This window comes from Centruroides sculpturatus, unplaced genomic scaffold (assembly GCF_000671375.1).
Source record: "Centruroides sculpturatus isolate CEXI.00-Female unplaced genomic scaffold, Cexi_2.0 scaffold17, whole genome shotgun sequence".
Classification (NCBI taxonomy): domain Eukaryota; kingdom Metazoa; phylum Arthropoda; class Arachnida; order Scorpiones; family Buthidae; genus Centruroides; species Centruroides sculpturatus.
In genome coordinates, this window is record NW_019384462.1 from 494,337 (window position 1) to 521,904 (window position 27,568).

Below are 27,568 nucleotides of genomic sequence, written 5' to 3' on the forward strand. Positions count from 1 at the left end.
GCTTCCTGCGTTGTCACTATTACTTCTTAGTGAAAAGTTTTGATAAATATCTTATCAATGACATTGCCTTTCATAAAATAAACCGTAAACACGGTATATCTAATAAAACAGTAAACTGTATTTGGCCAAAGTTAAAGTAAGAAAGTAGAAGAATCTAAGAATCGAATCACTTGTGTCTTGTCATTTCGATCTCTATCGAAGTGGATTATATCGAAAGTGTGTTAGAAAGATACAAGACTAACCGGTAATCAGGTAAAGTTGTCCGTCGGCGTTGTGTGAAGTGACATGACCGGCACGATTGCTGCAGGTGCATTCTGTTCGGAGAGACACCATCTGCTAGGTAGGTTGTTATATAGAACTACATGCTTTACGTGTTGCGTTGTGTTTTCTCTTATCGTTTTCCCTAGTTACGTTTGTCTTCCTCAGCTCGTAAGTAAATTATTTTTAAAAACATTTAGAATTAAGGTTATATTTTAGCTCTAAACTAACAGGGATGGCCACCCCTCTTAGTTCGGAGTTATAAACAGAGGAGGGGGGATTATTAGTATTTTAACGGATAGAAAACAATAGATAGATGTCCGAAATTAAATTTGTAAGATGCATTTTAAACTAAATCGATATAAAATACTTTCTGTAAATACAACAGACGTAAACAATTACGATTGTGCAATAAGTAAAATTGCAAAATATTCGAAAAATCCGTTTGCGTAACGAAGTTAATTACCCATTAGGATATTAGTAAACGTGTATTTGAATCATCCCGTAATGTGATTTTATAAAATATTATTTAAAATATGAGAAAAAGCAATTTATATTCCTTTAAGTATGCGCGACATTTTGCTGAGTTGTCATTTATTCGAGTTTTTCAACCGTATACGCACGAATAATTTCAAACTAAAAAAAAAAAAACAAAAAAAATATTGACTGTGGAATGTTTTGCGAAATAAAGTAAAAATGAAAAATTACACATAAAAATAGATAAATAAATAAATTTCATTAGAATGAAACGTAATACACGGGAAGAAGTTTTGCTAATTACTAAAATTTAATAATCATGCTTAGATAAAAACAATTACGTAGACTTTGTACCGTATCATTTAACTTACTCATCGAGTAACACAGCAACCTGTACACATTGTTTACAACTGTACTGTATTCACACACACAAGTTTTTCCCTCTAAAATTTACTTTACACCAGTTTAATTTACTAGAAAATTGTCTAGTTACTACTAATTTTTAATCTATTTTAAATGATATTAAATTTCTGTAGTGTATTGTTTTCGCGCAGTAAAACCCTACCTAAACGGGAAAAAAATACTTCGAAACGTAGCGATTTTCTGTATTAAAAACAGCGTAAACCTGCCAATATATCCGGTTTACACAGGTTTTTACTGTATTACAAATTTATTTATTTAGAAAGTAAATAATCCGTCGACGGAAGAAAGATTAAATTTGCATTGTCCAGCTTTACTGTATACACACTAGATAGACGTGTTAACTGACACTAGATGGAGACACCAAATATTTTTACGTGTCCGGGGGGATGAGAAAAATCTATTTTCTTTAAAATATTTTTGGGTAGATTGATAATGACTGTGTTGGAATAGTCTATTAATCATGTTAACCGTGTACTTAATTTCTGCTCGACTCGCTTGTTGTAGTTTGGTATATAAATCTATTTTAATCATATTTAAATATTATATAATTAAATAAAGGTGCGTTGGTTCGAAAAATTTTTATTGTATTCATTCAATAGGCATTTTCTTTTTAAAAATATTTTAAAATAAGCATCTATTTATCTCTCTTAAAATCAATAAAGGACGTAAATGCTTCTCAAGGTTGCATAATAACAACTCTTTCTTTCTTCTCATTGTGTATTGCTCTTTTCTACTCCGGTTTGATCGATTCTTTATTGTTCGTATCATTTGATGAATTTTAAAAGGGGAATTAGAAGAAAATGGCCTTATCAAAGAGAATATTTTCCGTGCTCTATCTCTTCTCTAACGTGGAAAAAAAAATAATTAAGTTTCTTTCTTTTTTAAAAAATTTCGTACTATCCGCTTCATTTTACTGCGATTAATTTTATTAGCAGATAAAAATTTATTTATTGTAATTAATTTTTTAATAGTTAATAAATAAATAAGGAGGTTAGTCAGTGGCGCGTTATCATATGACAAAAAGAGAAATTGTCTGGGCCCCCACTAACAGTGGGCGCCAAATAAATCTTTTATAAACTGATTATTGTAGTAAGAGTATCGAAATTTTAAATTTGGGCCACATCTGGGGACCCTAGATTGTCGGTGTGGCGCGGGGTGCACTGGCACAACGTTAAAAAATGAACGAGGATATCGGAGGGGGGATTCACCTAAGAAAAATGCTTGAACGCTGTTCGCGGGGCCCCGTGGAGTTATGAAGCCCCACTGATGTTATAAGCATATAATACACTCAGAACCGCTGGAGGTTTTGTGGGGCCCTAAAATATTTGCAAAAAGAACTTTATAATTTATGCAGAATTTATAAATCAGGTTTCCGAGTTAATTTACTGGACAAAAAAGTATGCCATTAAATAAACACGATCACCACTAAAACAACATACTTCGGCCCGTAACCTGCGCATAATACGCCAACGTTAATGGCAACTATTTTAAGCAATAGCATCATCCTAAACCTACATCTTACCTTGATAAGAAAGGAAATAATTCAATATTTAAACAATTTAAAATATTCCACGTTTTATTTTTATTCCTTTCGATAAAAATTACGAGTCCAGAGATGATGGTAATTATCGATTAATTCGTTTATTAAAGGAGGGATTTATATATATGTATATATTTGCTTGAAAAGCGAATGAAAACATATGTCTTATGGCGGCATGTACTGGTCCACATTTGAATCTCGAAATGAGAACATATGTTGAGCAAGTGATGGAGAGTGAGTGAAGTCAGCTCGAGGGTAAGTGACAGTTATTCTCGAGCGTATGACGAAACAGATAGCTCTGTGAATGCGAGTCATGGGTGGTGTCAACAGTAAACTTCGCAATTCCACTCGATACGGTAAGTGCAGTACTTTAAAACAAGGTTATTTTTATTAGAGCCGCAAGTGGCACTCTTAAAAATTAAAATCGAAACAGAGAATTCTTAATTCTTTCGTTCTAAACGACTGCATTTTAAATGAAAACACATTTACTACTAGGTGCTTTAAATATTAAAATTCGTATTTTACAGAAAATTTTTACTTAAAACCTAATTTCCCCTTTATAAATATTACCAACAGATGTTTAACTCCAGCTTATATTTGTCTCTCCCCCTCCATCTGTATGCTCAATGACTAACGTACGACGTAAGAACACTACGATTTTTATTTTCGTCCAGTCACACGTCTCTTTATATAATATTTAAAATAATTAAATTAAATAAAGGATAGTTTCCTGTTAAACAAATTGTGTAATGGCATTCGGTTGAGAAATATCGACTTATGAATAGAATTTAAAAATACGATAAAGCATTATGTAATTTTTTAAAATTTCTTTATTGAAAATGGAGAAATTCATGTGCCAATGAAGTAATAAATCGAGTAATGGAGCCATTATCTTATTAAATATTATTTTTGAAGCGTATATACCCGTCACGCTGTCACGAATAAAAGAAAAATGTCACAATTGTCTCCACTAAGTATGACAGCAGTTCCTCCTTAGTAAAGTGTAGTGTTTCGGGAATCTTTCCGCTTATTTTCATTGGATTTTTCTAAAATAAAAGGTATATTTTAATTATATTTTAGCTTTAAAATACCTACTCGATTTTGTTTAATTAGAGTAATTTTTTTAAATGGTAAAAATATGGAATTAGAACGAACAAAAAGTTTATAAATGAGCAGTTTTTATTTATTATTTATAATGTGTTTGGTTGCAATTATCAGCACGCATCTAGCAGCGACCGCATTATTTATTGACATTTATTAATAAGACAGTTTGACATGGTTTCTCATGCTGCGTTAATTATTAAATTGGAGTTTTCGGACTTTCCTTTTGTCACTGAATTGATTTACTAGTTAACTGTCGAATAAATATCGAAAAGTTGAAAGTTTAATCATACAGCTGATATGCAACGTCTTAACTTTTAGTCTTTAATGTGTTCCAATGGTAAACGTTCAAAGTTTAAAATTCGTACAAACTGATAATTTAATCTAATGTTTTCTCTCGAAAAATCTTTAATACAATAAAACCTGTCTAAAACGGAAACCTGACAAGCCGGAAAAAAATATTCGGTTTGTGTACAGGTTTCGCTGTACATAAAAGTTCGACGTTTTATTCGAACTTTATGGTATTTTCGAGGGGGATATTTTACCTGTTTGTGAAGGAAAACTAATTTAATTTTATACAATAAAGATATGTGACGTCAACGTTTTTCTCGCTTCCTTGAAAACGTTGAAAATTAACTTGTCTTAGAATGAGTTTATAACACACATTTGACCTTGTCCTTTACGCATTTAACTACATTACATTGAACACTTCGATACAGTAAAACCTGTGTAAGCCGGAATACTTTTTCGATTTGGCATGTTTTCGTTTTTAACAGTGTTGTCTCTAACATACTTCGAAAATCACTTCGTTTCGAAGAGATTTTCCCGTTTAGACAGGTTTCCGTTATATCCAGGTTCCGTTTTGGATAGATTTTACACCAATACGAGTAGCTTTTAAATCCATTTTGAACGACGAATGCAAATATATTCGAAATTTGATTTGAATAATCAACTATTCTCTTCGGAATTTTACATTAATGTACAAAAGTGGATAAAGTAATTTTGTAAAATTACAATTTTAAAGTAAATTATACGTCATAAGTTGGCTTATTAAAATATTGTAAAAGTAGAGAGAACGTCACACAAGAGGCGCCGTGGCTTAGTTGGTTAAAGCGCCTGTCTAGTAAACAGGAGATCGCGAGTTCGAATCTCGCCGGTGCCTCGGTTAATTCTTATGTTTTAAATTAAGAAATTAGCTTAATTTAAAACAGAAAAGTCGATTTAGTATAATTTTATTTATTTTCCAACAATATTAAACGTATTTTATCTTATAAAATAATTATTTTTACAATAAAACATGTATAAATTGGAATCGCACGGTACCTCTTAGGCAAGTTTCCGTTTTAGACAGGTTTTACAATATATTAAGATTTAATTAATTATATCCTGAGTTATATTTGCCTTGACTAATTGCAAAGCTGTAGTTGATTAAGATTTCTCGAGAGTAAAGGTCGTTTACTCCATTGTAACTTTTCACTTAACTTTTCCCTTTCAACTTCGATTCTTTTTAATTGTTTGCATAATAAAAGAACATTTATTTGCCATCCTAACATTCAATAGCTTATTTGAATAGCACACTACACATAAAAGGAATACTTTAACTATGTTATTCTGTTGAATATTTATCAACTAAAGGCTAACAACTTCCAGAGCATCCTGTTATTGTTACACTTCATAAGTTTTTCATAATATATTCTCTAATTTACCAGGAAAATTGGGTTATTTTTAATGCTTTATCATTAAATAACGATTGCCGAGCTATTAATATAGCAATTAAATTACTGCTGAAGTTCTAATTTATATCAAAATTGATTCGTACTTAATTCAAGGATATATTATCTTGCATTTCTCGTCTTTATAGACGAAAAAAACTTGTGTGGCCGGCCAACCACATGTCTTGATACATATGTAAAGTTTCAAATAATTCTTGGAACTTCTCTACTTTAATAAATCATGATTTAACATTCAACAGTTTGTTTAGTGTGATTATAATACTTAATATTTTATTTTTTATGTTATTAAATCGAAGCAATGATTTACTTTGAGTTTGATTTTAGCATGGTTTAAAGGTAAAAAAATATTAAAAAAATAATACAAATTCATCATTGCCCCCTCCACGATTCCATAAATTATAATTGTAAAAGTGTTGAGATGCAGTAAAACCTGTGTAAACTGGAACATTTTTGTTTAATTTGGCAGGTTTCCGTTGTATTCGGGTTACGTTTTGAACGGGTTTTACCGTATGTAACTTTACACCCTCGATCATAGGACACTGTTTTAAAAAAAACTCCAAAGAAAAGTATTCGGCATAGTATCAGTCCGGCTTACACAGGTTTCACCATATATCACTTGGCTTATCGTAGAATTGAATTAACGTAAAGAACACTTTCAATAAACATAAAAATGCCTTAAGACTCAACAACAACTAAAGTGGTATTGGCTTATCAAAATAATTAGTCTGATGAAATTACTTACTTCTTTTTCTTATTTATTAAGTATTCGATACGGAGTACAGTTTTGTATATTTTAATTCAATTATAATCTAGTTATTTTTCTTACGCCGTTACATTTTAATTAATGAATATTGAATAGCCGAGTGAAGTTCATATTTCCTATCGAGATTTACAGTTAAAAATATCAAATTTTCCTACTTTTTCCTTAATTTCTTTTTACGCCAAGCGTTTAAATTACAATTTGATAATGTAAGAAATTTTAATGTTTTATTTTATTTTATTTTTATTTTTTTAATTTTCTATGGGGAATAAAATAGTTTCTTGTGTACTTGTAAGTAATTAGATTTTTATTTTTAACAAAGTCACTTAATCTTCCCCTCTTGTGCTACAAAAAATATATATATAGGCTATACTTTAAAACAGTTCTGTGTTAAAAATAAATTAAATATTTAACCAGTGGAGGATTTTACCAGAAAGTAAAACAAGCAACTGCTTGGGGCCCGCTCTGAGAGGGGCCTCCTTTCCCTTTATGCGTTAAGAAATTGTAATGTATATTAAAGATAAACGAATTAGTGACGCGTTATAGTTTCGTGGGGCCCGGACGAATTTGAATTAGGGGGGCCTCGCGTACACTGTTAACTTCGGAACTTTTCTTCCGGGGAATGTTTTGCAGAAAATATTTTTTTATAAAAGATTGGTTTGGGATCCAGATTGATGGGGGCCACACGTAATTGCTCTTTTTGCCCATAGGATAAAGCGCAACTGAAACGAGTTTAATTTTTCTTTTAATTTCTACCTTTCTTCTGAATTTCACGTTTTTGTTTTTATTTTTAGTTGCAAGGTGGCCCGAAAAATTTTAATTGCTCGAAGCCCCTTGGAAGGTAAATCCGGCGCTGTATTTAAGTGAAATTTGTTAAAATTAGTTGTTTATTTAACTGAATATAGATTAATACGACTAATACCAAGGTATATTGTCTCGTTATCTCTATGTCACATGATAGGAAATGATGTTTGAAATCAATAACCGGCCATAGCAATAAGTGATAAGATTACCTGCAGATTTAGCTTGACACGTAACTGCCTTTTAGTCTCCTGTGATGTAATCGTGTAGGTTGTATTTCTCTTCTCATAATTTTTCGATCGTAGGTAAGAGTTGTTTCTAGTGTTACAGCAAATTAATCGACGAATGTAATTAATTAATCAAATTTTTACATATTATTTTAAATAAGAAGTAACTTAATATTTCAATGAAAGTATCGTAAGATTAATTACAAATTATAATGTAAAATACGTTACAAAATTGGTAAATTGTAAGTAATATATATTCGTGTACTATACAGCAACTGTATAATATATTAAAACTTGGCACGAAATTAATTAATTAAATTCATAAATATTGTATATAATTTAAATTTTATTAATGTACTATTTCAATATTTTGTATAGGATAATTATTATAATTAATATTATTTTAGGTCATAAATTGAAAATTAAAATGGCTCACAGTGGACCTCACCTGGAGATCTCTACCTGGTTAAAGAATTTAGATCTTCCTCAATATTCTTCTAAATTTCATAATTACAAAGGTGTTGAGGTAAGTTAATAAATTCGATCTGAATTATAAGAATTTGAATACTTGTGATTTTAATCGCTCACCCATCAAGTGGCACTTTATAGCTTCAGTAAATTTGAATTAGGGGGACCTCAAGTACAGTAGTGTTGACTTCAGACATTTTTGTTTGGGAAATATTTTCTTATAAAAGATTGATTTGGTACCCCCTGCTAGTGGGGGCCTCGGAAAATTGCTCTTTTTGCCTATAGGATAACACGCCACTGCCCCCAACTCCTTATGGGGATTTATATCGAGTAAAGCCGGGTACTTCAAGAATTAAAAAAATCTTGTAAAGTGTATTGTTTTCTCTCTGTGCTCCCCTCTAAAGCTTACTGGATCCTCTATTATCTGTACACGATGCTTTCGAGAAAGTTTTAAATCATACAAAATATAGTTATTATTTTAATTATTTAAATCTTAATTAAATTATTGGCGAGAAATGGAACCTATCAAAGGAGGGAGAAGAAAACTTAAAATTTGATTCTATGTAATTTTAGTTTCTTTCAAAAAACGTTGACGATGTATTCCTGTATTCCAATATACAGTTTACTTAAAATTTGTTGTGTTTCCTGTAATCTTTGAAAGCTTTCCACCCCTCTGCAAATATTTTTTTTAAGTCAAAAATCCATTTGGGAAGTAAACACTGTGTAATGAGAACTTGCACTTGTTTTCGCCTTCCTGCATTTTTATTTATTTATTTTCAGTCTTAAAATATATACAGTAAAACTTGTATAAACCGGAATGCCATGGGGTTTGACAGGGTTGTTTTTAACATAGAAAATCGCTTGTTTCCGAAGAAGTTTTTAGCGTTTAGGCAGGTTTCCGTTTTAGACAAGTTTTACTGTATATATTAATATAATAACTGAAATTACAAAGAAGATTGTTTTGATTTTCAGGACATTCTTCACTTTTCTGAAAGGGATCTCAAGTCTTTGGGAATCAAAAACGGTTCACACAGAGCTAGAATAATGAGCTCGTTAGTAATTCTTCGAGAAAAATTTAAAAAAGGTTAGAAATTTCTCGATTATTATTTATTTTATTTTTTAATAGTGTTATGTGCTGATATTATGGCTATTTAATACAGGTTTTAAAATGAAAATTGAAATTGGCTATCCCAATCGAAGCGCAAGTTGCATCAACTTAACCGTTCCTAACAAGTATGTTAAAGAAATTTTATCCATTTTATAAAATTCGAGAATTATTAATTAATTTATAATATTACTTTCCAGGCTGTTACATAACGGAGAGAAACCTTGAAACGTCGAGAAATTAAAAACACAGAGATTTTTTTCCCTTTATGTATTGATGTTAGTATGTGTGTGGGGGGAGCACGATTTTGTTCACCCAATTCGAAGCTTAATAACTCTTTTAATTTTGGTCGAAAATTTCTGAAATTTTGTAATGGAGTTTGTGTATTAGGAAGGAATGTTCCTATAAATTTTCAAAAAAATTGGACCATTGGTTAGGGAGATATAGCCTCACACTTTTTATATCTCCCGAACGTTAGTAGTGATTATTAGGGATGAAAACAAGTAAAATACAAGAAAATGCTAATATTAAAATGGATTTTTTGAAAATATTATTACAGAAAATAATAAGTATGTATCAATAAAAACAAATTTTCCATTATATAATTTCTTTTTTTTTTTATTTGGCAACAAATATCCTAAACATTAATGTATTTTTAATCTTGTTCATATGCAAATTATCTTATTAACTTAATAAGTCGTGGGTGATATTTAATTCTGTCTTGTTACCAACGAGTCTTAATTATGGTTAATTATTTTCTTGCAAAATTCTCCCTTTTGTAGGAGAAAAATATTCCTCTTTAACAAGAAATAATTTATGTTGTTTGATCGATTTTCTTTTTGTTTCAAGGATGCATTTATATTTATTAAAATTGCACTTTCCTCTAAATTAGAAGTAAAATTCGAAAGAAACTAACTTCATTATTTTATTTAAAAATAACATTTAACCATTTTTTTTTTTAAATATAATATTTCAGGATAAGAAAAATAATTTATTTTTCTTAATCTTAAAATTGTATATATTCAACAAAGGACACAGGACTTATTAAACTTAATATTATCCTTACATACAGGAAAAAAAAACCACAACTTTTTTTGCATTTCTCGACTTTTCAAGGCCTCCTAAGTAATGTAAAAGGACCCTCGAATATGTAAAAATCTGGAGGGGGAAGTCATTTTTCTACCGATCCCCCGATTGTTCGACACACTTTCCCTTTGTTATATAGCCCCTAACAGCTGTGAAAATCGCTAAATATTTAAATATTTACAAACTTTACCGGTTTATACTTTTTATTAAAGCTTTCTAAACATACTTACTGTATACAAATGAATTATATCTGTTCGTAAAATATATTTATTCTGACGTAATTATCAATGTAAGTGATCAAGTATCTGCTGAGTTAAATTTAACAAGTGTTTGCTTCTAAAATAAACACACTTTCATAAACTGATATTACAAAATGTAAACCCGTTCCAATTTAACAATCTCACAGTTTGTTGCGGAATTAAAACGGGGTAGGAAGGAAATTATTCGTATTTTATTTCTATTTCCAGTCGCTCTTCCCCGGAACAGCGCAGTTGGCCTAACAGTTATCAAGGAAGTCGAATGTCTAGCGGTAAATCGAGTAATAGATCGAGTATGGTAAGTCTCAGATTTTTATTCGATTTAACGTTATTTTTTTAGTCACGTGATAAGCGAATTACACAGTGTATTTAGGAACCTTTCGCTGGACCTAACGCTAGTGCCTCGGAATTAAAAGCTGCCTTAGAATGGGAATTAAGCTTAGATTCTAATGATGTTAGAAGCCACGCTTGGTATCATGGAACCATTCCCAGGCAGAGGGCTGAAGAATTGGTCGCTCAGGATGGAGATTTTCTAATACGTGACTGTATGTCGAAACCTGGTGATTACGTGTTGACTTGTCGCTGGTCCGGATCGGCGCTTCATTTTATTATTAATAAAGTAATTCAATTTTTTAATATATTTACAAAATAAACTTTATAAATTATTTATTTAATTTTTAAGAACACGTTCGATTTAACGGATTTTCAGTAATTAATACGTTAAATCGAGGGTCGACCGTATTTATATATAAATATTACATAATATAATGCCTAAATTTTCTTTAATTACGTTAAAGAACCTTGTGAGAAGTATTATAGTCTGTATATTTGATATTTAGGTTGTCCTTCAGCCTTTTACAATTTATGAAAAAATTCAATATCGATTTGAAAAGGAAAGCTTTGATACGTTGCAAGATTTAGTAACGTATTACGTTGGTAGCAAACAAGTAATTTTCTCTTCTTCGTCCATTTCCATCAGTCGTCCTATAAATAGGAATATGCCTCTTACGTATTATTTATCACGATACGGTTTAGATTGCCAAATGCAGTATGTTGCTCGAGCACTCGAGAAGAACCAAGATATATCTTCTTCAAGGTAAGTACTAGTTAGAAACTCGTTGACAAAAATTTTATTCTATAAAAACCAATTTCATAGACAAAATTTCAGATATATTCCCTCGAATTCGAGCCCCGTTGTAATAAAGAAAGATATAAAACCTCCAGAATTACCCCAAAAAAAGCGAGAGTTGTTTCCAAACCAACAAGAACAGGATAAACCACCACCAAAGCCTAGTAGAGTCCCATCCAAGAAGTATACTGAAAAACCAAAAATATCTGTGAGAAGATTACCTAGTCTGGATGATGATGATGATGATGACGACTTTGCCGAACTTCCTCCATACGAAAAAATCGAAGAGCAAAACATTCAAAACTCGAGGAAATCTTCGGGTGTAACTCGACATTCCTTTCTAGATAGGAAGATTGTTGACGACGATTATAATAAATCGAAACAATTTATCATTTCTTCTCTTAATCTTCCATCATCAATAAATCTTAATTTATATAAAACACCGTTGTTGGCATCGGAAAATAAACCTCTCGATAGTCAAGCGATATCGAAAGTTCGAACAATGCTTTTGGAATATGGACCCAGATTGTTAGCTGTCCACTTAACAAAAGTGGATTTAGAAATGTTGAAGTGTGGTAAGGAGGAGGATCTCGGATTTGGAGTAGTATCGGGTCTGGAATTAATGCTGTTACCCCAAGGAAAACAGTTAAGAAAAGATATTTTAGAGAGGTAAAAATAAATTTAATTATTTAATAATATAAAATATAATATTTTAATATTATAAATTTCTAATTTGCACAGGATAGAATGTTTAAAATTATTTGTAACCATAACTTGTTTATTATGTGGTTCCCAACAAGAAATTATTGAAATGATAAATAAATGGATTAAAATAGCTATCGAAACGAAAGTAACGATTGGAAATTTATATGGTTTTGCATGCATTATGCAAGGATTGGCACATCCTCAGGTATGGATCAATTTGTTTAAATACTTAAAAATCTTCTATAAGCATGCTTTTGTTTCTTGTATTGAATACTACATTACCATGTTGGCCAAACTGCGACTCTTCTAGACATATATTTAGGATTAAGCAATGGCTTAACTAATATTTTGCTCTGGAGAGTAATCTGGAAGGATGATGTAAAAAGTATACTCAGAATGAAGAAGAATTTAGCGTACCATAAAGTTTCTGGGGATTCAACACCCATATCACCACTCATAAGTACTCCGTTGGGTACTTTGAGCGATGTTGTGGATGTTGAATCCCCATGAAGCTTTATGGACCATAGAAAGATCTCCATGAAGAGAGGAATAGCACCATAGGATCCCTGGTGCTATTCCTCTTTATCTCTTTCTAATATATGATGAGGCTCTCACTTATTCCTTATACTTACTTGTTTGTTAGTATATGGTTCCTATTGTGCCAAAATTTGGCCACCCCTGTTATATTATAATCTTTTATTAACTTTAAAATAGTAATTTTAAATTAAAGAACTAAACATGAATCTAGTAATTGAACAAATTCACATAATGTATTTTTAATCTTGTTCATATGCAAATTATCTTATTAACTTAATAAGTCGTGGGTGATATTTAATTCTGTCTTGTTACCAACGAGTCTTAATTATGGTTAATTATTTTCTTGCAAAATTCTCCCTTTTGTAGGAGAAAAATATTCCTCTTTAACAAGAAATAATTTATGTTGTTTGATCGATTTTCTTTTTGTTTCAAGGATGCATTTATATTTATTAAAATTGCACTTTCCTCTAAATTAGAAGTAAAATTCGAAAGAAACTAACTTCATTATTTTATTTAAAAATAACATTTAACCATTTTTTTTTTTAAATATAATATTTCAGGATAAGAAAAATAATTTATTTTTCTTAATCTTAAAATTGTATATATTCAACAAACTGATTATTGTAGTAAGAGTATCGAAATTTTAAATTTGGGCCACATCTGGGGACCCTAGATTGTCGGTGTGGCGCGGGGTGCACTGGCACAACGTTAAAAAATGAACGAGGATATCGGAGGGGGGATTCACCTAAGAAAAATGCTTGAACGCTGTTCGCGGGGCCCCGTGGAGTTATGAAGCCCCACTGATGTTATAAGCATATAATACACTCAGAACCGCTGGAGGTTTTGTGGGGCCCTAAAATATTTGCAAAAAGAACTTTATAATTTATGCAGAATTTATAAATCAGGTTTCCGAGTTAATTTACTGGACAAAAAAGTATGCCATTAAATAAACACGANAAAATGAATTAAATTTGAATACATAGGAATAACTTTTAATGTAGGAAAAAATCAAATAATATCCTCTGATTTTACAGATTACATTATTATTTTTCAGATATTAAATAACCTATTAATTAAACAAACAAATATTACATTTAACACTCTTTTAAAAGCTTTAATTTTATTTTATTGGATTATAATAGTAAAGGTTATAAAATTAAAGGATTTGAATACACAGTACAATTTTAAATTATTTTAATAAATGTGTTTTATATTAAATGTATATTATGAATTTAATTTTTAATTAAAAATTGCTTATTTATTAATTTTACAGCTTACTCGACTACAGAACGTTTGGTTACTCTTAAGACAAACTTATACAGAAACTGCTTTGACGTATGAAACCAAGCTACGACCCGCATTAAAATCTATACAGGAATCTTCCAGTTTCCATATCCAGAATATTTGTATACCTTATATTATCACTTTGGTTTCTGTATTCGATCGCATTCGAGACATTAATTCCGAAAGTGAAATTGTAGAAATATTGGATTCTCCAGGTGAAATGTCCACCGTGGATTACGGTTTAGAAATGCTCTTAAACCATTTAACAATTGGGAGGCAAATTTCTCAACAAAGTTCCTCGTTTAGCAGGAATGGAGAATCTATCCTTAACATTAATCACGAACCATTGTTACTAGACATTTTTAGAACAGAATTTCATCTGAAAGTATTGTGGGGAAGTAAAGCGGCTAATGTGGATCCAGTGCAAAGATACGAAAAGTTCGAACAACTTTTAGCAATAGTTTCCAACAGGATTGAACACAGATAAAGTTTTACTTCAATCCATCAATCAAAAATGAATATTTTAAACACGGAAAATACAATCTATATCAAAATATTTTTTATTATAAATTCGATTCTAGTCATAGAAGCAATTATGATTTTCATTTATTCTTTTTTTTTTTAATTAATAGAAGAAATCTTGGAGTAGTTTTAATGGATAAAAATCCTGGATTCTTTATGCCTGAGTGCTAATTTATTATTGTTTTTTTTTAAATACTTACCTAATGATTTACTTCATAGTGATCATTTCTAAATTATTTAAAATCATAGTTTTAAAATTGTTGATATAATAAAACATTTAATGAAAATATGAAAAAATAAAGTGTAATATTTGGTTTGTAAAGGACTGTACAATTTTATTCTTAACAAAAGATTATTGATTTGTTAAGAGTAAAAGCAATTATATCAATTATTAAAATTAAGAAACTATATATTTTTCATAAATCAATAATTTCCTGTGTTAGCCTTTGTCTATTATTTATAAATAAGTAAATATGTATATGTACAATGTATATAGGGCTATGGAGAGCTTGTATAAAAGGCCTTTTTTTTTACCTTTTCTTTAACAAATGAAATATGTAGAATGTTTCTTTATTAGTAAAAGGCCTTATAGATTTTATTTGTTAGTAAAAATGACATTAATTTATATGGGAAGGAATCACTTCAGGCCCCTAAACTTTCTGGTCCTGGGGTAAAATTCCCCTTTCCATGGCCCTGTAAGTGTATGTACAAAATATAGTATGTGTGTGTGATAGACAAAGGTTAGAATATATAATTATAAATATTTTATTTTTACTAAAATTTTAAAGATAAAACAAGCCTTGTTACAGGGGGTTATTACATGAGTAATTTATAAATTTACAACAGTTGGTCAACAATTATTCCAATTCACATTATTTTTCTTGAATAAAATAAAATTACATTAAGTATACAANGCGTCAAATAAGTTAATTTTTGTTAACTTTATCATTCTGATCCATAAATCATAAAATATTTTACTTGGAATAAAAATTTGTATTTAAAAAAAATGTGAACGTTTTAATTATTATATTCAGTAATAAAAAAAAATCTATAATAAAGTTTAATTCAAAAATAAAATGTGTATATTTGAATCACAATACAAATTCTCTATTGCATTCATCTAAAGATTTGAAGGGCAATAATCTGGCTTAGTAATTTTCAACCCATTTCTCTAGTGCCATACCCCTAAAGTGTAGCGCGAATGGATTGATAGAGGAAGGAATGCAACACTTGAGCAATTTCCCAAAGTGGGATGCCTTCTGGAAGGAATATAGGAAACTGGCCCCTAGTTAGGTGGTGAATTACATATTTGAAGAAAGTCTGGAAAACTCCACGCTGTTAGACCGTTGATGAAGCACGAACCGCGATCAACTACAAGTGTTTCTTTTCTTTGAAACAAGTTTTATATCAATGTAATCATATTGATCTTTCAAAATTTGTCCATTGTTCTGAGCTCTGTAGGATTTTTATTAATTGCATAGCTATGGCAGGATATGGCGTCTTGTATTTCCATATACATATACTAACATTTTCTAGCTCTTATCGGGATGGCTGAGTTAGTAAAGACATCAGCCGGCCGCTCTGAGGAACCGGAATTTGAGTTCAAGTCAGAACATCTGAAATTTTCAGCTGTAGTGTGAATACGCTGTGTCCTACGAGTCTGCCCGAATATATAAGAGAAACGAAAAAATCTTTTATTATCAGTAGAGAGGAAAAATTAAAAAAAAAAAAAAAACTACGAGCTATTTCAAGTTTACCTCTGCGATCAAGGTGGCAGCTCTGCCGCTCTGAGAGACCCGAGTTCGGATCCGGACGGGTCGTTAAATCACCAAGAATTTTTCGGGGGTGGTCCTTTTGGATATGTCGGGCTCCTTCCTTCACCTGGCCGCCCCATTGTGAGCATGGCCGAACCCTTAAGTCTTGCAAAAAAAAAAAAAAAAAAGCCGTTTCAGTGAGCACAGGGTGGAAAGAGTTAAACAAAAAAACAAAAAAAAAAAAACTATCTGTTCTGCTCCCGAACCCACCAGTCAGAGCCGGCCCTACCATAGGGCGAACGGAGCAGCCGCTCTAGGCGCAAAGTCCAAGGGGGTGCCTCAGTGGTAAAGAAAATTAAAGGGTATAAATTAGGGGCAACCAAGGAGGGGCGCTATAATAGGATCTCGCTCCATCCTAAAACTTGCCTCGGGCCGGCACTGCCACCAGTGACCGAGTGGATAAAACCACCAAGCACGGCTTGGTCGTGGTTTCGCGCCACGTGGAATTTTCCGGGTTTTCTTCACGTTTCAAACATCTAAAAGGGGCCACTTTCCCGTAAAAGTCCTCCCGGGAGACATCACCTCTCGGCAGATCGCCCTTGTGTCGCATTGCCGTATACAATTAAAACCAATATGCTCCCGAAGAATATCTCTGATTTCATAAGAATTTTGTAGCGATATTAAAACCTTTACTTAAACCAACGCCACTTTTTCTTCTTATATTACATGCAAATGTTTATTCGAAAAATAAATAAACAAACAAATAAAATGATTTAACGAAAATATTTCAAATTACTTAAAAACTCAAAACAAAATATAGAAATTAATACATAAAACAACATAATAATATTTGTATAAAATGTTAAATACAGTAATTTTAAAATCATAAATTTTTCTCTGGCAACACTTAAACGACGTATCTTTCAAATAACATGTTTCAGTTTACAATTTAAATATCAGCGATGGAAATGCATGCCGTTCTTTATACGTAGAAATTGACGTGTTACAAACTGTATACGTACACACAAAATAAATTTGAAAATATGTAACTTTACGTAATTAAGTATTCTACAGATTAGACTGTAAGAAATGATTTAACGATCAATCAATTTAATAATCAAGGTATTTACACATTCTAAATAAATAAATTTTATAGATGTTTTTCGAAGAATGGCCACCAATTACATTTAATGTTAATGATTCTAATAATTAATTTTTTAGAAAATTTCTAATTTAAAATTCTAATGTAAATTTATTATTTGTTATATTATTTTTCTGTTTAGAAAATGTATAGGAAATTGTTGTAATGGCACTATTATAACTAATAATTGTCTTATAAATATTGTATTATCCCCTATGTAATGAGAAATTAATCCCTTATACCCCTTAGATATCCCTTATATAGGGTGTCCAGGAAAGGTGAGTGCAGTTTAAAAGTAAAATAAATTAAAAATAAAAAATGTTCAAAAAAGTTTTGTTTTTATTTTCAATCTACTGTTATTGGAAAACTATTTACTACAAATTATGTTATCTAAATGGTGTCCATTACGCTCTGGCATTCTTCTAATCTTGAGCAAAGATTTCTCAGTACACATTGACACAAAGCCTGAGATACCAATGCCATTTCTGCTGCGATATTCTTTAATTGAGGTAATGTCCTTGGCTTATTTTCGTACACCCTCTCTTTAAGAAATAAATCCGAAATCAGCTTATTGGGTAATAACTCCTTTACGGCTTCAATTGATTCATTGTTTCAACAAGATGGTGCCACTTGTCACACGTCAAATGAATCAGTTGAAAGCCGTAAAGGAGTTATTCCCCAATAAGCTGATTTCGGATTTATTTCTTAAAGAGAGGGTGTACGAAAATAAGCCGAGGACATTACCTCAATTAAAGCAGAATATCGCAGCAGAAATAGCATTGGTATCTCAGGCTTTGTGTCAACATGCACTAAGGAATTTTCGCTCAAGATTAGAAGAGTGCCAGGAATGTAACGGATGCCATTTAGATAACATAATTTTTAGTAAATAATTTTCCAATAACCGTAGATTGAAAATAAAAACTAAACTTTTTTTGAACATTTTTTATTTTTAATTTATTTTACTTTTAAACTGCACTCACCCTTTCTGGACACCCTGTACAATAAAAATTGATTGATTGATATATATTAGCTATGAAATCTTACATATTACCTTAACATTAACCTCATATAACCTTATATGTAACCTTAACCTTTAATATTAACTTTATATAACCTTAATATATGAAAATTTATGTATTAAATTATGTTTATTTCATATTAAAGTAGGTTAAAAATAAGGCACAGATATAAAAATGATCCAAATTGTGTTCTATTTACTATAATTTTTGAAAAAAATGGATTATTTCTATTTTATTTTAATCCAAAAATTAATACTTAAATTCGTTTCTTTCTTTAAACTAAATAATTTGAAATTTAAAGTAATTAAAAATTTGAAGAGCTTTCATTCTAAAAGTAAAATGAATTTAATATATATGGAATAAGTAATACTGTTAATTTCCACCATTACAAGTATTGATTAATATAAAGTATTTCTGAACATTTATTTTAAAAGATAGTCAAACTATATTTAGATACAAAACTTTTGGATGTATCTTGACTTATCATTTATTCTTTTGTAATATTAAGATTAAAAAAAGGTCATTTATAAGATTTGAGATTAGATTATTTTTTAAAGAAAACATCAAATAAATAGAAGCAATTAGTATATTATTATTATACGTATTGAAGTTGCTGTGTCAAAAATTAATTAAATATTTTTGCCTATATTTTTATATTTATAAAATAGTTTATTTTTAATTTTTCAACTGTTGTCACATTATTTAATTCAATAATACTATATAACAAGATAGTGTATAGTAGAATCTACTGTCCAATTTGTTCCTGGAAAACTCATTAAGCAAGCTATCATGAATTGGGAACTCTGATTTTCCAAAGATTTTGTCATAAATTGATATTGTAAATATAGTTTAAACTATGTAATGCCAAACTAAGATGGCAAAAATAAAAATACTTCATAAATCTGTATTAGTCATAAAAGTAAAGTTTTATATATTAAATAAGTGGTTAAAACAACTGTGTTCTTATACTTTGATGTAATCATAATAATTATATATAATGATAATTTTTAAATAATTTATTTGAATTTAGTTAATTTAATTTATTTATTTATTATTATTTTTTTTTTCAGTTAAAATGCAATCCAATAGTACATCAGCTGCTTGGTTAGGTAAATTTTATTTATAAATTTCATTGGATATAGTTTTAACTAATTGTTTTGTAAAGGAGGAGACTACTGCAAATATTATTAACACTCAATAGAATATAATAAACTCAGTATTTAAATATATTATGGAATACTAGGTTGTATTAACATTATAAAAAACTTGTTTACTCTGTGTGTAGACTCTTTGTAATCCAAACATTAATTTTGGTAGACGATCAAACAGCAATTAGTTAGGAAAATGTTACGGTTTATTTAAAAGAACACTTTTTTAAAAAATTCAGATGCATTTTGGGTTGGCTTGTATTCCCAACCCCTCTTCAGTGCTGTTAAAATTACAAAAACAAGGTGAGTTTCACGACATTGGTAAGTGGGATTTAACATAAATGTGGGTTGACAATAACATAAAAACCATACATGTTATATTATGGTACAGTATAGACATGTGTGTTTACATGTAAGGCATGTAAGTTAAATGTACGTTTACATGTAAGTTTACATGTGTGCTAACATGTAAGGTTTTTATGTTATTGTCAACCCGCATTTATGTTAAATCCCACTTACCAATGTCATGAAACTCACCTTGTTTTTGTAATTTTAACAGCACTGAAGAGGGGTTGGGAATACAAGCTAACCCGATTAATTTTTTAAAAAAGTGTTCTTTTAAATAAACTGTAACGTTTTCCTAACTAATTGCTGTTTGATCGTCTACCAAAATTAACGTTTGGATTACAAAGACGCTACACACAGAATTTGAAGATACAGCAACCATGTCTTCTACATTGTTTACTCTATTTAAAACAAATAAAAAATAACCTGAACAACACTAAAAGAAAAACAAAAATTTACACAATTATAGCATCTTTCAAAGACTGCATGTCATGGCAGTGCAGTCACCAAGATTGGAATAAACAACTCATTTCTACCATAAAAGTGAGGTAATTTGTCATCTAGAAAGGGTGTCTGTATTCCCTGTCCTTCACTTTCAAGATACTTCTTCAAACTTCTGATGACAAAAAGTTCTGAATTAAAATTAGTGACAAAAGTAAGCCTATTATACAAGAATAAGACCCTGATATTACTTTTAGAGGAAGCTTATTTACGCAAATATTCAATATTAGTTTCCACTATGTTTATAAGGTGTCCATTTAAATATTTATCCAGAGGAAAAAAGAGTTTTTAAATAATTATCAATAGTTTGGACTGCAATAGGTACAAATACAAGGAATATTGTGTCACTATGACATGCATCCATTTCACTGCTATCTACAACCAATACAACATTTAGAGAATTCTGCACAATGATTTAAGTGGTTCAGCATGATGTTAAATTTAGTGTGACAAACCACGATTTCTTCAGAACATTTTATGCAATGATGTTGTACTGTTTTATAACCATCAACTGTTACAACCGTGATAATGTGTATCTTTAGGCAGATCATACTGCACAGTATCAGGAATACCAAATATGTTTTACTTAAACATCTGTTCTGGAATTTGAGGTGAGCAGTTTTTTGAACTCATATTCATTGATGTAATCCTGAGTAGTGAATAGTATCTAAATGTTTTAAACACAATGGTGGACAAATGGCTTGATGACTTATCACTGGCATAGGTGCACCATCAACCTGATACAGCAGGTTTTGTATCAGCTGGATGGTGCACCACCTCATTTCTGGACAGATGTTTGTCAGTGGTTCACAGAGTGGTTTGGCAACTACTAGCTAGGAGAACACTGTCCTGTTCCATGACCACCACATTCCCATACTTGACTCCTGTGGATTTTTTTTTCTATGGGGTCACCTAATAGCATTAGTGTACTATATGTACTCAGCAGTGCTTCATGATGTTGTCAAACTGGAAGATGCATATGGAGGGTCTGTGAAATGATGACACTGAGAATGCTACATACCATTCATATTGCCATATTCAACAATCCACATCTTTGTATGCTGCTGCTTTATATGCTAATGGTCATTTTGAACATGTTCTGTAACAAAATAAAGCCCAATTTTTTTGTATCAACTTCTACAATGTTGTTTTTATCCTTTATAGTTAGAGATTATTTGTATGTTAGGCTAAACTATCATAAATTAGTTTTTTAGTTGTGGAACAAACATCCACCACATGCACACACTTGTACATTATTGGAAAGATCTTTTTTGTCCACGGATAGATGTTTAAGTGAACACCCTGCATATATTAATATAATCTTTTATTGTAATTAAAGTATAATATTTATACACACTTGTCTTCAAAAAATTTTTCTAAACACATGCCTACATATAAAACAAAGTTTATTTAAAGCTTGCTTACATTTCTTGAACATGGTTCAACATAGTACTCTGAATCTTGATCAAGATGCTATGATGCGCAGTAGCAAAAATGAGTCTATATTAATATGTGAAGAGTGTCAATTATATATATTTAACAGAATATGGGGTAAATCTCATGTTGAAGTCAAGCATATGTTCCTTTTGTGCTTTAGAATCCCATCTGGACAATATGCAGCTCTTTGCCTGATAATTTAATTATATGACTTTTTTTCTGTTTTTTGTGCATTTATAGTCTATTTTCTGAATTATGAAAAATTATTTAAGCCATCGATAATGTTTTTTTCTAGCTAAACTAAAGAATGTTTAGCTTATTAATAATATCTTTTATACAATATTTATTGGTGTAGTCTTATAACATTATGAAATGTTTCATCAAGTTGATAACAAGACAAAACCAAAAGATGCCATCTACGTTAATTTATATAGTTATGTCTTGTGATCTGGGATTGTTAGAGTCAGAGTATTATCAGATTTAATTTTATGATAAAAAATATCATGTAAACAAAAAATTTGGGTTAACACCATTTAAAAAATTTTTAAATCTTGCTGTTTGTAATCGGGTTCTAGAAAATAGCAATGTTATAAAAATTATAAATTTATTGAAATTATTATATAAAATCTCTCTTCTATTCATCTTAGACTTTTGTTCTAAAAGTCAAATACTGTTTAAAAGATTTGAATATTAAGAAGTGTGCATAATTAAATTAATTTAAGTAATAGGGTAGTTGTAATTTTAATTTCTTTGATGAAATATCAGTTATTTATCAGAAAAATATATACTTATACTTAAATTTCTTATTTTTTCTTCTACAAACTGAGAATATTTTTTATGAATTCTTCTGGCAATGAAATTTTATTTGTACTTGTTAAAATTCTATATATTGTATCTGTAATGAATTTACCATATAATAATATTTGATCTATATATGATGTGATATTTTTTATAAATTTTTTAGATATTAATAAAGCGTGGGAATCAGTAGCAGAATTAAAATATGAGGTATTATTTTTAAGATTGTTTGAAAATATTAAAGTTTAAATTATTATATACCATTTATTAATTATAAGCTAAATAATTTATACTTTTCTAAGTGGAGTTATACCATTCCTTTCTCTAAACAGGGACATGTGATTAATGAACCCATATGAGACTTTAGGCATGATTAAGTCTAATGTTATGATGTAATGTATTCTGTCTTATGGCATTTAACTTTTTTATCTCATGAATTCTGTAAGGAAGATTTCATTACATTGCTAAAAAACAATGAACATTGGCTAAAACCACTGGCAAAGCTATAGTTCCTGCTCTGGTTTTAATGCCGTACGACACCATACATTACATCATAACATTATACTAGATCATTATTTAGGTGAGGTGAAATTAACTGTTTTTTCTCAGAGATGAATAACAGAGGGTAATTAAATTTATTTAAAATAGTAACCTCCAATTGATGCTCATGCTCATCATGTATAATGCTGAAGTATAGGAATGAGATAATTCCTAGATCTGAACATTATGTATGATGAGCACCAATCTGGGAATGGGATCATCTAAAATTTATTTGTTAGCTATCATTGGTAAATATGTATAGAGAATGTAAAATAAAAATATTTTAACAGTAAAATGATTATTATATTGTAAGAATGTACAGTGTTTGTGGTTGCTGCCTGATACCTAATTTGTCAGGAAACCAAACCCAGGAAGGATTTGCAGATATAAACCACATTTGTGGGTGCCAATGGATTTAGTCTTGAAACACCTTTACAAATGTTCCTGTTTATTGATACAGGAATTGTCTCTTACATTGAACCTTCTTTCATCTTCTTCATTTATTCATCTGTCAAAGATATCCTTGAGATATAGAGCAATAATTTTTAACTCGTCCTATGAGTTCATAAAATGCCAGGCCCATTGACAAGGTGATCAGGGTCATCTAATCCAGAGATTTGTCTCACACCACTCTCTAGTGGAAGCTTAAGATGGTGATTTCAAAGTTTCCTAGCAACAAAGTCATGCACTTATTAAGTGCCACAAAAGGAGCGAGTATTTGATGACAGATTGCTGCAGTGTAGAATTGATTTATGTTCTATGGGTAGATTAAAAATGTGCTTGAAGAAGACATACTAAGTTGACTGGTAGATGTTTAGTGGATTATTAGAGAAAGTGGATCAGTGCAATGCAGATAGTGATGAATGGTTGGAGGAGGACAGTTGGAGAAGTGCAGTTTTTGGAAAATGGTCAGAGAAGTACACTGTAGTCTTGAGATATGGATTTATATAGAATTTATCCGCAGACCAAACAATTTAATTGGACCCAAATTGCTTCTCTTTCCTCCCTGATTAGTTCTCTTTTTGTCTCCAGATAGAAATAGACTTATTTGGAGCCCAAAAAAGGTCAAATCATGATGCTAACCTGATACTGCATCTTGATCTTGGACGATGGGGTGTTTAAACAAACTCTGGAACTTCTGCTCTTATTGCTTTCTCTCCTGTCAAAAATATTTTTATTAGGCATCATGCGATAATTATTTGTTGATCTAAATATTTTATAACACTTTGAGTTTGCCGAAATTTTGTCTCATTCACAAGTGCCTAAGCCAAAGTTTGTCTTCCTGGTTTGCCCTTTACATCTATTATCATCTTTTTTCTTTTTTTCTTTTGCATTGTGTTTATCTTATGAAATTCCTTTCCTGAGTGGAAAGTTTTTAAACAAAATTTAGTAAGGAGTCAGACTTGTACCAAACCTCACAATATTCTTTAAAATATTTTTTTATTTTATTATAATATGATACATTTTAATTGTATATAATTAAATTATTATATATCTATGAAGTTTATACTTAATTTATATATTGTAAATTCATAAATACTATAAATGCTTATCATAAACTTACTAAATATAACTTTGTACTGTATGTAATTATAAAACATTATTTAAGGATATTATTCTGGAATTTCTTAGCATCTTAGACTACTTTTATCAGAAAAAATTAACAGGCTTTATGTATGAGTATTCAGTTATATTTGAAAGTTTCTCTAACCAGTTACAGAAAACAGAAATGAAGTTGAAAGAAGCAAGTCGTCCTTATTGGAGATCGAATGAAAATTTTTCAAAATTGGAAGAATTAAAACCTTCAAAATTACGAATTGTTGATGCTTCTTTGATTAATAAAGATATAGAAAATGTATATAATCATAAATCAAATACAACTTCTACAAAATTTCAAGTGAGTATTTAAAAATTAACATTTTGCATTGATGATTGTATAAATGAAGGGTGCAATGCCATAATCCTGTAAATGCCATTTTTCTCTAAATACATTTTATTGAAGAAAGTATTCTAAATGCAGTATTTTCTGCTGCAAAAAAAATATTGTGGTGATAATGACACTATAAGTGGCTGAATTTATGTGCACGCCATAAAGTTTTAATCACCAAAAGTCACACGACTTGCACTTTGGCACTTAAAACATTATGGCTTATGTTCAAGACATAAACATTTTCTAGTGAATGAATTCCTTCAAGGATTCATTCACTAGAAAAATGTTTTTTCTCTCTCCTGAAAAGTTTGTTTTTTGGCATTTACAACATTATGGCATTACATGCTTCAAATATTAAAGTTTTATAAATGAAATGTATTCTAAATATAGCTGCTGTGTAATTTAATTCTTTTTAAATTTATTGAAGAAATTACCAATGAAGTTAATTCAATAATATTGTTATGAAGTTTTATACAAAGTTGAACAATATGATTACAGTAGATCCCCCTATAAGACTGGTTCCTATAATTACGATTCCTATAAGACGGTGAAAAAATTGTGGCGGTATCCGTACACAACGGTAAAAAATCCTCTTATAATTACGTAAAACGTCATCGGGCAGCCGAACTACTTTCCCGCCGTCCGTAGCGCCACGCTACGGAGAGATTTCTATCGTCTGGACAGTATTATATAAATTATATATAAATTAGGTACTGTACATATAATTATATATTAATTATATATAAATTAGGTACTGTATATATAATTATATATTAACTTATTGTAACTTTGTTATAATTAAATATATAATTTCCGCCGTCTAGCGTGGCGCCACGCTACGGAGATTTTACGCTAACTATCGTCTGTACAGTATGTAAATTAGGTACCGTAAGTCTAATACAGTACTGTAATTTTATACATTTCTTGTGAAAGAAACATTTCTTATTCAACGGCGATAAAAATTATTTATATTAATGATGTCTCCAAAGTTCAACAAAGTTTTTGCAGAAAAATAACTTATCAGAAATCGCGGCCGCCGTTTGGTGCACTGCTCCGCGACGAAAACAAGCTTAAGCAATGGCAACGTCGAACAGTGCACACTCGGTAAGTAATCCTACAATTTTTTGTTTATAGCATAGTTTATACGGATTATTTCCAAAAAAAAAATATACGTATTTTGGAAATGTTGAGTCGGATTAGTCTAGAATCGATTAATTTTATGGAAGAAAACCTTTCAAACATCTGTAGTCCGTAAACTTCACACGTGTCGGGCTGTGATTCCTACAAAATCAGATTCATAAAGAACGGAATGTATTTACCGTCTTATAGGGGGATCTACTGTATTTTATTTATTTATTTTGGGATAAATAAGTCAAATTGATTAAGAGATTACTCTCTCTAATGGAATAAAACTTCTGACTTTTCATTTGACTGCACATTAACTTGCATGATTTTTCTTTCAATTTGGATCATTAATTTTTCTTTGTTATTGTAACAGATAGAAGCAATATATTTTAATTTTAAATATGGTAGATGTAAAGTTCTGAATAATACATTTTAATGAGGTTCATCTTTATCAAATGAATACAAATAGGATGTTTAAATAAAAATAATCTGTGCAGTGGCCCTGATTTTATATGTTAATACAAAAGGAAACTTATTAGAAAAAAAGAATTATAAGAAGAAAGTGATGTATAAAAATCTCTTAAAGATATATATTAAGAATCTTATTGAGACATAAATTATTGTCAAAATAACTCTCCACTTTTATATGACAAGTTTATAAACATTGAAGGATAGAGAATTGATTGTAATCAGAATTGAAATTCTGACAGATTGAAGTAAATGTATTTAGTTTCACTTTTATTTTATGTAAACGAAAATTCTAAAAACTATTTTCTATTATTTTTACATTAAAAAGTTAAAATATTTGTTTTAATAAAAGTAAAGTAAGTAAATTTTTTCTAGAACAAAAAAAAAAAATACATTATAATGAATTGTAACAATTATAATAAATTCACATTAGAAATGTTAGTGATGACATTAAAATTATAAGGAAATAAAAATTTAAAAATGTAAGTTTCCTGCTTTTGTTTTATTATTTTTTTTATATGAATAGTTCTAATAATGCTTAAATATTTTGATATGTTTGTTTGTATATATTGACTTCAAGAATCTTGTTTTTTGTTTATCTTGACTCAATTATTTCATTTTCTTGCATCATAATTGCTTTGATATGAGAAATAAGATGAAGTTCATCAGCTTGGATAACTGTTTTTAATATAACTATTCATTGTTTGTTCTCATAAAGTTTTTTTTTTGGATGGAATGGAATAAATAAGAATAAAAATATAATAAACAATAATACAGTGATATAATTAGTTTTATTATAAAACTTTACACTAATTAAGGAATTATTTATTGATTGGAAAATATTTGTTATCTAATTTCAAAATTTATTTTCAGTTTGATTTTAAAACTGTTGCTAAAAATGAGACAGATTCTTTGAAAGATGTAAATAATAAAGGTTTTAAATTGTTGA

General features: G+C 29.9%; 2 protein-coding genes and 1 non-coding gene across 8 annotated transcripts in view; all 3 read left to right on the plus strand.

Annotated features, from left to right (window-relative positions):
- Positions 1 to 15,179, plus strand: LOC111620887 (breast cancer anti-estrogen resistance protein 3-like). Of its 6 annotated transcripts, none has more exons than XM_023362894.1 (10): positions 1 to 340; positions 7,728 to 7,846; positions 8,761 to 8,872; positions 8,949 to 9,021; positions 10,447 to 10,534; positions 10,610 to 10,855; positions 11,076 to 11,332; positions 11,393 to 12,034; positions 12,107 to 12,275; positions 13,881 to 15,179. In XM_023362894.1, exons 1-10 carry the CDS (start codon positions 286 to 288, stop codon positions 14,376 to 14,378), a joined length of 2,259 nt encoding a protein of 752 aa, XP_023218662.1. In that variant the 5' UTR covers positions 1 to 285; the 3' UTR covers positions 14,379 to 15,179. The 6 variants fall into 6 exon arrangements, with proteins under 6 accessions (XP_023218662.1, XP_023218664.1, XP_023218667.1 ...); XM_023362896.1 differs by having other exon boundaries at positions 3 to 340; positions 11,405 to 12,034; XM_023362899.1 differs by having other exon boundaries at positions 326 to 429.
- Positions 4,888 to 4,961, plus strand: Trnat-agu. The gene has a single exon. It is a non-coding gene; the product is annotated as a tRNA-Thr (tRNA).
- Positions 15,180 to 17,093: 1,914 nt separating the features above from the next.
- The window catches only part of LOC111620918 (centrosome-associated protein 350-like), a 48,677-nt gene continuing 38,202 nt past the window's right edge, over positions 17,094 to 27,568 (plus strand). Inside the window, exons 1-4 of the mRNA XM_023362946.1 lie at positions 17,094 to 17,289; positions 19,398 to 19,436; positions 22,723 to 22,766; positions 24,811 to 24,993. Of these exons, the coding sequence (XP_023218714.1) occupies positions 19,403 to 19,436; positions 22,723 to 22,766; positions 24,811 to 24,993 (261 nt within the window). The 5' untranslated portion in view covers positions 17,094 to 17,289; positions 19,398 to 19,402. The remainder of the gene's footprint in view (positions 17,290 to 19,397; positions 19,437 to 22,722; positions 22,767 to 24,810; positions 24,994 to 27,568) is intronic.